At 33.1% G+C, this 12,191-nt stretch overlaps 1 protein-coding gene across 5 annotated transcripts in view; it reads right to left on the bottom strand.

The window, feature by feature from the left end:
- Window positions 1–1,759: 1,759 nt before the first annotated feature.
- The window catches only part of Pikfyve (phosphoinositide kinase, FYVE-type zinc finger containing), a 78,100-nt gene continuing 67,668 nt past the window's right edge, over window positions 1,760–12,191 (bottom strand). For all 5 annotated transcript variants that reach the window (XM_076865880.2, XM_076865882.2, XM_076865881.2 and 2 more), the window contains 8 exons: window positions 11,429–11,593; window positions 10,149–10,208; window positions 9,317–9,493; window positions 8,422–8,525; window positions 7,549–7,677; window positions 6,191–6,452; window positions 5,476–5,550; window positions 1,760–4,923 (listed from right to left, as the gene is read on the bottom strand). In XM_076865880.2, coding sequence (XP_076721995.2) covers window positions 4,808–4,923; window positions 5,476–5,550; window positions 6,191–6,452; window positions 7,549–7,677; window positions 8,422–8,525; window positions 9,317–9,493; window positions 10,149–10,208; window positions 11,429–11,593 — 1,088 coding nt within the window. In that variant the 3' untranslated portion in view covers window positions 1,760–4,807. The remainder of the gene's footprint in view (window positions 4,924–5,475; window positions 5,551–6,190; window positions 6,453–7,548; window positions 7,678–8,421; window positions 8,526–9,316; window positions 9,494–10,148; window positions 10,209–11,428; window positions 11,594–12,191) is intronic.

Here is a 12,191-nt window from a genome sequence, read left to right on the forward strand (position 1 = left end):
GGCTCAGTTTTAGAGCGGTTGCCTCCCATGTGTGAGGAACTGGGTTCGATTCTCAGCACCACATACAAATAAATGAATAAAAAAGTCTGTCAATAATTAAAAAATATTTTTTAAAATGTGGTATATATGCACAATGGAGTATTACTCAGCCATAAAGAAGAATTACTTTATGACATTTGCCAGCAAACGAATGGATCTGGAGACTTATTATACTAAGTATTAGGAAATAAGTCAATCCCAAAAAACTAAAGGTCAAATGTTCTGATATGTGGATGTTAACACACAATAAAGTTGGGGAGGAGAAGAACAGAAGTTCAATGGATTAGACAAAGGGGGATGAAGAGAAGGAAAGGGGGATAGAAACAGGAAAGACAGTAGAATGAATTGGACATAACTTTCCTATGTTCATATATGAATACATGACCAGTGTAACTCCACATCACGTACAACCACAAGAATGGGATCCTAATTAGAATGTTATATTCCATATATGAATAATATGTCAAAATATGCTCTACTGTCATGTATACCTAAAAAGAACAAATAAAAGATTTTAAAAAGAAAATTTGAAATTGAAAAATAGATGCTAACCTCTTCCAGAAAAACCCTTCCTAATACACCAAGAAATAATGTCTGACCAGGTATCTTGCCATCCCTTAGTTCAGTCAAGTTGACACATAAAATTAAGCATTTGTGGAAGGATTCATGGATACACAAAATATGGTATATAAATACAGTGGAATATCATTCAGTCTTTAAAAAGAAATTCTGTCACATGCCACAACAAAGGTGAACTTCAAAGAATTATGCTAAGTGAAAAAGACAGTCACAAAATTACAACACCCTAGGATATGATGAACTATCTTAAATAGTGAAATTAATAAAGACAAACAGAATGGCGATTACCTGGGACTTGAAGGGATAGCAGGTGTTCTGTGAGATAAAAATATTCTGAATATCTTATATAAGACAATATGAATATAATTAATACAACTGAATTATACACTTAAAATTGTTAACATAATAAAACTTATTATACATTTTTAAAATCACAATAAAATTTCATTAAAAAAACCTTACTTTATTAATTCAGGAATTTTATAAAATAATTAATTTCCAACACAAGATATTTATAGGCTAATAGGGACTAGAGAATTCACTCTGCCTCTTCCCTACCATCCACTTCTTCCACCCTACAAGAGAAAAGCAAAGAGGTAAATGAGCCAGAGATACCACCCTTGCCACTCTGTGCCAGGCACCTATTTTCCTGCACAGCTCAGCAACTTCTGGGCATACTCAGAAGCAGCCACTCTCACCGTTGCCCCAATGAATCCAGGTAAGAGGTGGGCCTTGTAGCTTTAGGCTCAAAAGACGGATGCAGTTCAGGTAACATGGGATTTGCCTCCACACCATGGAAGAAATTGTGGTTGAGAAAGCCCCGCCCACCTGCAAATTCGGCCAATCCCACATAGTAAAGAGCTTGACTTCCTTGAGTGCCCTGTCAGAAAAACTAAAATTCAAGAAAAATGTGAAAGCCAATACAGCCCTGTCCCTTACTGGCCAGAAGGAACCGCAGGTTTCAACGAAAGAATTAAATTCTTCCATTGGAAAAGTAAGAGGAAAGGAGTGAACAGAAGGCAACACCAGCAGGCCAGGAACAAGGCTTGCACATCCAACACCCTTTACTTTTGTAATTTCCTTAAGTGGATTCAAGACTGAGTAAGCAGATTCAAAACTGAGTAAGCAGATTGCAGTTTATTATAAGTCTTCTTTATTTACAGTACAAGTCTCTAAAAGGTCAAGGCAGTTATCTTTTAAATAACACGTCAATCATATAAAACAGCTGGAACCAAAGTAGAGAAATATATACATTATAATACATTAAGTACTTTCAATATTGTTAAATGAGTTTTTCATATTAAATTAAAAGTAACTATTATGATTTACAACATTATTTCTCTAGTTTAAAATTCAACCTGTCAAAAGACATAATATACACTTGTATTTTACAAAACGGACACAGTAGTATTAATAAAACTGTTCATGATTTGTAATTTCTATTTTTTCTATAATACATTGCACCTGTGTTACCAAAGAAAAGAAAAGAAAGGCATTGCACTAGATGGTATGAATACTGTATAAGTCAGTGTTAACACTTGCAGGATAATGAATGGCCTGATCTGATTTTCCACCAGGCTCATTGATCACACTGATTTTTACTCTTTAAACTGAGCCAACTTTCTTTAGGAAGATATATTCTCCTTGGATGTTTCATTCAAGTCCACTGGTAATGGGCAAAATGTCAAGATCTGATGACCACAAAGCCATCACAAAAGATGCCAATATGACCCTACTATTTACAATACTCAATAAAAGCCAAAGCTAGAAAACCACTCACTACTAAATCAAGAAAAAAATTATAAGACATTCTGTAGGAAATTTTGATTATCTATAAATTTAAGGTATTCAACAGGACTTGAATACAAAAGGACTTAGCTTATTCCCCTTATTTTTCTGAGGCTGAGATAAGAAAAAAAGGAAATCCTTTCTATTTTTCAAATATATTTTGATGGAATCAAAAAGCTTCACATTTATAAATGAGATTTTTATACAAAGCAACATGTTGACATAGTTCTCTCATGCTACTACCAATTATTTTTAGGATTCATACTGTATTCTCAGGAAGGAAATACTAAGATTTCTTCATAATTTCTAACTTTTCAGCATTAATATAGAAAGGGAATTCAAGAAAGGAAAATAGTCACTCAATGCTGAAATTGACCAGCATAGTAATTTGAAACACATTATATATCTAATAGTGGCACAAAGAGGAACAGGAAGGAACCGGGCATATAGTTGTACCACTCAAACCAAACAGTTAAATTGTGCATTTTCCCTTCATGAATACAGCGCAGACATTAATTTTATAAGGACAAAGTGTCCTTACAAAGCAGCAACTCTTGCTTCAGAATGTTTAACCACCGAATTACCCATTAGGCAGGAGTACTTTAAAAAATGATTTTTAAAGTCATGGGCAAGGTAAAGAAAAATCAGTATGCCACATTATTGTCAGGAGCTACTCCCATGGAGCGTTCCAGTTGTGTACATGGTATTGAACCTAAAAGAATGGTTAGTGGGGGACATCTTTCACTTCTACAGGAAATTGACAGGATAAATAACCCTATGTGTCCTGGCAGGAAAAATAAACAGAGACAAAACCGTACTGGTATTTCAAATCAGACACAAAATCTCTTTTCCCTAGACACATAAAAATTTAATCATCTTCCACACATCTTCCATGTCTACACAACTCCTTTACTAGTCTTCTGTATCAAAACTAAAATCATCAGTGTTTTGTGTAACTTCAAAAGGCACATATACATATTTAAGTGGGAGAGGAAGCTTAGCATCAGATAAGTCTCAAGTCCTTGGCCGACTTGCTTCTAGTTCAAAATTAACTATATTTTTAATAAGCACAAATACAAACCAATGCTTTCATTCTTTAAAGCAAGCTTTCTAAAATGTTACCATTCATGTACTTACCATACTGTAACTGAATGCATCTTGCTTTTTTTTTAATGAGAAAATTAATGTACTATTATTATAGGAAGTCTGAAAAAGAATGAAATTCTAAAAATTTTACAAATCCCTAAATTGTTCTCATGACAGAAAGAAACCAAAAAAAGAAACATTCTGGGATCAGAATTTCCTCAAAGTTGAATACTTCAAATCACTTTTTAAAACAAACAAAATTACTGGCCATTAAAAAAGAAGCTCCTTAGTAAGATAACTGTATCTCTTAGTATGTTTCAGGAGCAGAACTAGTCAGTGTGTAGAAAACTGGAAAATGGGAATGTCCTGGAAATAAATGTCATTGAACTTGCTGGTTATACTGAAAGATACTTCACCCCTATATAAAGCAACCAAGTGTTTCCTTTTCACCCAATTTCTTGGATTGGATCTAATTTATTTTTTATACTCATAAAATTCCTGTGTTAATAATTCTTCCTTTAGAAATTCAATTATTCCAGACCAATTTACTAATGATGACTATTTCCCTAAAATAAGGGGTGGCAAGACCTAAAATATGAACATACAAAGATGAGTGGAGTTTAACATAATGATTAGTCAAAAGTTTTAAACAAGCTTAAGAAGTACTCTAAAAAGGACTTTAAGTTAATGGCTGCATCCTCTTGTCACCAATAGAGAAGGCAGAATTATAAAATTGAACACTTGAAAACAAGGTAAATTGGGAAGATACAGAATATTCAGACAGGATTCGTGATTTAAGTTAAATTCTTCAATAAATGCAAACCTGCTTATCTGGCCACTAGAGGAATAAAGCAAAATTTTTCTTAAAGTTTTCAGAAATCCTGACAATAGGTAACATTAAATTCAGCAGTACTACAAATGCCTTTTAAGGAAAGAATGTGTCAACTGTAAGGCCAAGATAGTCACAATCTATAAGACATGGTTTTTCTTCTCCAATTAAGTTAACAAATACAACTCAGTTTCTCACACCACTGGCTCATCTCTAATCTTAGCTCTTTGAAATGATCTGTATTTCAGCTTAAGTGAGGAAATGTTCATGCAACTTCCAGACTACTAATTCACAGGTATCAAAACCCAAAGTGCAAATCCAAGGAAATTTTTACCCTTCAGACATGGACGATCTAAAGAGCCAAAGAACTAAAAGGACTTCTGGACACAGGTGAATGGGATGAAGAAATAAAACATGTCACTTATTTTTGGTCTCTTGTTCCTGACTGTTTTTTTTCACAGTCTACTTCAAGAAATGTGCTTGATTTCAACAGTTCAGGTCCAATCCTGTCCAGTGGTCTGGCACCATCAGAAAATATTTGTCCATTGCTTCACAAAATCTAGTCCTATACAACTCTGGAGAGACCACAGTTGGCATTTTACCTAAAATTATGAAAGAGAAAAGGGGGGAAAAAAGCTGCTTTTACATGTATATATATTTGACTGGATATCAGATTTCCACCAATTACGTTGTTTCATATAAACTGCCATAAAGACACATAAAGCAGAGCAGTCTAAGTGAGGAGGTAGGGTTAGCCACTGTGCCACCTGCCATGTGACAGGGTTCTTCCTGGTGGAAGCTTTCATTCTAAAAGATAAGTTCTTTCTTAGAGATGAGAGATGGCTAGAGGCACAAATGAGGCTAGCAGTGCTCAAAGAACTTAGAAAATATCAAATGTTTAGTGGAGACAATCTCTTATTCAGAACTCTAGCTTTTTCTTCCTTTTTAACTCTTATTTTGAGAACTTTTGGCATTTTAACACAAATTTAAACCCAACATTTCCTAGCTACACAATTCCCCTTAATATCTGGCCATTCTGGAAATGAAATCAGAGATAACCCTACATTTTTTTACAATTTTAACAGCTCTTAAATTTTAAATAATAAGAAATATATGAGAATTTAAAGAACAAATAGAACAAAAATTTTACTCACCTTGTCCTCCTAAAATTCCTGTTGATTTCACCACCATCTCAAGCTTTTTGTCCCATGTAAATGTTCGAATATAATCTGAGGGTTGAAAAAGGCAGGTGCAATTAGCAATCAAGTTATGTTAATAAATATAAGCAAATGACAATAACTATTATTACTATTTCTCTAACTTAGCATTTATTGAATGCTTCAATATGCTAGGGCTTTTCTAAAAATTTTCTCCATATTAATTTGCTTAATCCTTAAAACAATGACACAAGGCCTAATCTGCAAATCATTTTTGAATATATAGTTTGTATGTATGTGTGTGTTTGTGTGTACATGTGTATATATGTGTAGATAGACATCTATCTCCAGAGCACTCTACCATTGAGCTACATCCCCAGCCCTTTTTATATTTTTTATATTCAGACAAGATCTTGCTAAGTTGCTGGGGCTAGCCTCAAACTTGCAATCTTCCTGCCTCAACCACTAAAGTCACTGCGATTACAAGCAGGTAACACCAAACTCAGCCTGAAATTATGTATTTTTGACAAAAATAATGAAAATGGAGATGAGAAAATTGAACAGAAGGAACTAGGATGAAAAACTATTATTTTTAAAATTTCAAATGAAAGTTTGTTAAAGTACTCAATAAACCTAACAAGATTCAAAAGAATTTTATAATTTTTTTCTCTTTCAATCATGAGCTATAAGTAGGATACATCTATTAACTTACCTATAATTCCAACTACCAGCTCATTGCTAGTATCATCTCGCCCAACCAGCAAAGAATAATCTATAATGAGGTGGCTAGAAAGGAAGTGGGAGTCACTATGGATGGAAGTTCTCAGAACAGCTTTGGAATGAGAACGAATATACAAAGGGTTGTCTCGAACCATCTTCAAGAGGTTTTCATCCAGCAGGACCACGTCACAACTCTCTTTTCCAGTGTCAGTTTTTACATTTCGATTCCTAAGTGAACCCTTCAAATCAAACACCTAGCAGAAAGAAAATTCTTTGTTATTTACGTATGAGTTGCCACAATGGTTAATTAATGAAATTAAATTAAAAAGGCAGACAGATTTTTTGTAGTGGTTACAATTGTATACTTTTAAATTTAGTTTAAAAACTCATTCATAACTTTTAAAATAGTTATTAAATTTATAGTGAAATAATTGTACAATGCATAAAATACATGGTGATATAAGTATATCATATGAAACTAATACCTAGGTACTCAATTACTAAAACATTTCAGAAATTCGCTGATCAATTTAATAAACTTTATGGTACATTAACAAGTAACTCCAAAAATATATGACTGGATTATAAAGCAGTATTAAAAAAAAGATTCAAATTAACTTTCCTAAGAAACTTAGTCTTGATATCAAAATTGTACAATTACTATGGCAATGGAGAAAAAACTGTATAATTTTAGGAATAATTGGGTAGCAGGAAAAGCGGTGCACTCAAAGGTCAGAGAACCTGAATTCGAGAACCAGTATGATTTGAGTGTAGTTTATAGACCATTGCTGGTCAATTGCTCCTGGCTTTTGATGATGTTAAGGAGCCAGTGATAGAATTGAAATAAATCCTTAGACTATTAAGCACACAGTTTAGTTCAGCTAACATTATTTCTCAGATGAAGACTTTCTCCATGAAGAAGCAGTGCACTGGATCACAGTTTGGCATAAGCTCCTTAACTCATTGAAGACTGGAAATAATTTAAGAACCAGAACTTTGAAGAGCACTTTTCTAGAATCTAGACCAACTTGAGATCTAAAAATAACTAAGTTACTCAATTTCTATGGGCTTCAATAAATTTATTTTTAAAATTCAGGTGGTGGAAGTAGATCTGCTTTCTTATTCTACCAATTCTATAATTCTAGAATATTGATATGTTACATTTTAGGACCAGTCCATAACAATAATTTTTCTTTATTCTTTTTTCCAAGTCAAAAGTCCAATTTCATCTAGTAACCAAAGTTAAATATTTACTATAAAATAAGAAGTTATTTGAATTCATTATATTCAAGAACCAAAAGTACAAAGAGTTCCAATAGCTAAATGCTTCACGAAGTCCAGTGCCCTTACCTGTGCCATCTTTCTCCCATAGAAAAGATTTTCCATGACAAGAAGATCTAACTTCTTTTCTGTGTTGTTCTGAGAGTTCTTATAACCAATTCTATAAACTCCAAGAATTTTGGCTAAGGCAGTGGGCCTCTAATCAAGAAAAGATCAAAGCAAACTATTATTAAAGGGATTATTTGTGATCCAATACTATTTTTTATATTATGTGGGTTATTCACATGTTGTAAAAATGATTTCATGATTTACTGCTGATATAACCAGCCAAAGGTCCTGGAAAAGTAACTCAAACCCTTGACTCTCAGAAGTGCATGCAGTAATGAAGCCAATGAAAATATTAGACCCTACCATTCTCCAAAGGGTCAATCCTTCACAGCTGTTCAAATTCAAGCACTTCATTAAGATATCTAGTTTCCTCTAATAACTCACAATAAAAAGCACCCAAAATTCTATTCATAATTTTATGGAGGTGGGGAAAGGAGGGTGGTCATTGCTCAATGAAAAGTAGGCAAACCTGGGCCAATGACTTCCTGCTTTTCTAGCTAAAGGAGGCACATCCTGATTTCTCAACATGTTCCAAATTTCTGTCTCAACAAAATTACAAATTACAATATTTGCAGTTAACATTGTTAGTCTTAAATTTAAATTGACTTTCATATACATACTAATTAAAAACACTTTGCTCAAGATCACTTGACTCCTTACTGGCAAAGATAAGAAAACTACAGTGCAAAATCTGCATTCCACCAGACCTCAATTGCATCCTGAGATCCAGTCATGTCCCGTTCAGGGAGAACTATCATTAGTACTAACCCTCAGGATGAAAGAAAGCCCAGTAAACTCTGATTGTTGACCAAGATTCAAGATTCGGATTTCTACCTTTTGTTGAACGGCATTTGTAATATAATTGAAGTAGTGTGGTGCAAAGTCAAGGAAAGACTGGACTTCCAGACGAGGCATCTGCTTCAAAATGAATCTATCATCTAAAAAGCAGAAATTTCAAGTGTTTATTCAATCATAATATCTACTATCTTCTATAATAAATCATTCCAGAGATCCCAAATCATCCTTATTTTATGTTTTTAATGAATATTTTCTGATGTTACCATGAAAATTTTGATCAGAACATAATTCTCAAGTAATGGAAGGGCTAGAAGAGATCCTAAGGATTTATGTAGTCACTAGTCTTCTACTCTGTATCACAAAATTTCTGTACCACAAAATTCATTGCTAGGTGACCTAATTTTTAGAACTATCAAATAAAGTTATATAAACTTCATTGTTAATAATCCACTAAGTCGCTGTTATGAAAATATTTATCAAACAACAAATTTCTAGCTGTATTCTCTTAAATAATTTTGCTTTCAGTGGTTAGAGCAAATTGAATCTGAAACACAATGGTCACATATTCTGCAAACTTTTTAGGTTAAGAACTTGGTCTTTCTACTTTCAGGCTAAAAATATTTCTATTTTCATTTTTCATCAGTTCTGACATACCCTTTTGAGCTTTCTAGAAGTACTCTTTCTCTTTACCTTTGGAGAGCTCAGAACTATAAAATCTTACTAAGTTAAGGACTTGATCAATGCCTGAATCTCATTACAAACACATAGAGGTATATTATTTTAAATATTTTATTAAATCCTCTTAAAATAAAATGGAAGTCACATCATTTGCCATTAGCCAATACCCTACTACCTCAGTTCAAGTATCATAAATCATTTCAGGGGAAAAGATGAAGACCACTCAATCAGAAAAATGACTAAAAAGTCTTGCCTTCAGTTGCATAGAAAGCAGCTCCTGATTTGCCTCCTCGGGCCTGCCAGGGCGATGAGTGGGAAAGGGAACGAATGAAATCTTCCTCACTGCTGCCCAAAATCACTTCACGCATCTTATGAAACTCTCCAGCGTAGTACAGTCGACAATAAAATTTGGCATTAGCATCAGAAAATTCTACAAAAGAGTTTTTTAAAAAAATCTCTTATGAATCAAAAAAAAAATACCTTTTCCTTCCCTTTCCCACCACTAAATGCAACCATGTAGTTTCCTCCAGGAAAGCATCTTTCATGTTAAGTTGAAATGCCTGTTTATTACCATGCTGTCAACATGATCCACAGGGGAGATTAGAAAATAATCATATGATCACTATTACACACTTTAAAAAAATTTTTTAAATAGAACCCAGTTCTACCTTTACACTGGTTATTGTACTTTAATCATTGTACTATTATAAACTTCTTTATAAACATCACAAAATTTATAGTATATGATACTATTCTGAACAATAAGTTTCTAGTACCCATATACAATTCTAAATGCTTGTTGAGCTCTGTGTATATCCATTATACAACAGGAAAAGATTTAAATATTAGAAATTAAAGTATAAGTTATAAATTTATGAATTGTAACTTTAATTAAATTTCTTTATAAATTCAACAATACATTTTTAGAAACTAAATTATACATAAATAAACCTCATGTTGGCAGATTTTAATATTCATCTCAAAAAACAGGATATTTAACTAGTATAAATCTAGAATTCCCAAGTAACAGTTTGCTTAATTATGGTCCCTGTCCCTAGGCAGACAACACATTATTTTATACTTACGAAGTTCAATGTGAGGATTTGTGAATTGTTTCTTTTGTGGATCTCCTCCATCTACCTCATCTAAAAGGTTTAATATCATTAGTAAAGGCAAAGTTTTAAATAGTTATCAGTTCATTTTATCTTTTGTCCCTGATATAACAACAAAAATTAGTAAATCAACAGTAAAAATAACCTAGTAAAATCACTATTAAACTCTGTAAACAATTACAATAAAATGTGTTATTTTAAAAGTTTCAATATTTAGATTAAAGAAATAGAGAATTCGGTTTGAATAATTTTACTTAACTCCTATTATAGCAAACTCAACTCTGACACCAAGAACTTCCATGGCTTCTTTATCAATTAGTGACTAGTTTTCCAGATACGGATAGAATAACACTTCCCCAAATATTAAAATCTAATTCAGAGGGTGTTTTTTTTTTAATTTGACTGATATTTCTGACAAACCTACAAGATTCACTATTTACTGTATACTTGAAATACATGTTAGTATCAAAAAGAACAAATTGTCCCCTAAGTTTTCACATTTCAAAAATCATTTTCCAAAGAATCAAGACTCTCCAAGGATCACATTATAAACACCTGCGGGCCAACTGCAGCCTCCAGAACACTAAACAGATCTCTCAATTGCTAATCAAAATTTGTTATGGTAATTATGATATTTTAACTACTAATTCATAATATAACCTAGGAGTCACTCAACAATTTCTCTAAAGGGACAGATAATAAATAATTTACTCAGTTGCAACTACTCAATGTAAAATCAAGCAGACAAAAATAAATGAATGGATCTGCCAAATACTGTTCTAAACCCATATACAAACACAATCAGACAGACATGGTTTTAAAATATCAAAATATAGATGGGCATAAATAGCCACAATTTTACAGGAATTAGAAAAGGAAGAGAACATCTTGGGGATGGGGCAGAGGAATGAAAACGTGAGGATTTGAGTTACATAGTGGGACCTCTGTCCCATGCTTTAGTGTGTAATGTCACTAAGTCATCAGTAAACCTTGGAATATACTGTTTTAGCCACTTTACAGGTATGGCAACTAAGGATTTCTGATTGTATCACACAGTAAATGATAGCAACAAAATCTGAAACCAGCTGGACTCCTCAAATGCCATGCTTTTTCTACTATCATGCTGAGGAGTGAGAACAGAGGACATGCCCTGGTTTCAGTAGTTAAGAATTACCTATGTAGCACTATAAGAAAACTTTAAAAACCAAAATAAATAAACTAGAGCCTGGAACCAGCACATATGGTCTACATACCTTGAGGCTCAATGCCTTGATTCTCCGTCCCCTCCTTTCCCGTCTGCCCAACCTGGTAGTAAGCACTATCTGCTCCACGTAAGGTCTCTCTCTTCTGGGAAGAGAGATCAGGGCTTTTGCCTGCTGTCCCTCTGAAGAAGGACAACATTCCAGAAGCCTTTTTGGCTAAAAATAAAAGGTAACACATTAATTTCAATTACAGATCACTGCAAGTGGAAAATAAAAATTTTCAACTTATTCCTGTGTTAGCAAAGATTATTATTCCACATGTTATTGTTGTTGTTTTTTGAGTAGTCAAGCACTTATGCTATCAGAAACACAGAAGGAAAGCAGTGTTCAGCTAGTTGACCTGTCAAAATGTGAGAAATTCTCTAGAAGGTCTTTCAAAACTGTCTTCCAAAAACAGTCACATCTTCAGCAAAAAGATTAAATTATAGCTAAGTTCTTATTACAATACAGTCAATTCAACTAAAACAATAATTTCACAAGCTAAAAGAATTCAGAGTTAAAGTTTACGTCTTTTCATCTTTTGTGTTGTGAAATCTTAAAAGGGGAAAATGAGTTCTTTTTCAGCATCTTGCAAAAAATAAATACTATAGGATAGCCAAGAATTTACTGTCTTGTTCTTTTATTCCTAGTTTTGAGCTTCCTTCATTAAATCATGCATATTGTGATTCTAATACTATAAATTTATCATTTACCAAAATAAATGACCATTTACATAATCAACAGAAAATATCAGTCATGAAAATACTTACTTAAA

The sequence above is a fragment of the Callospermophilus lateralis genome, chromosome 9 (assembly GCF_048772815.1).
Source record: "Callospermophilus lateralis isolate mCalLat2 chromosome 9, mCalLat2.hap1, whole genome shotgun sequence".
Lineage (NCBI taxonomy): Eukaryota > Metazoa > Chordata > Mammalia > Rodentia > Sciuridae > Callospermophilus > Callospermophilus lateralis.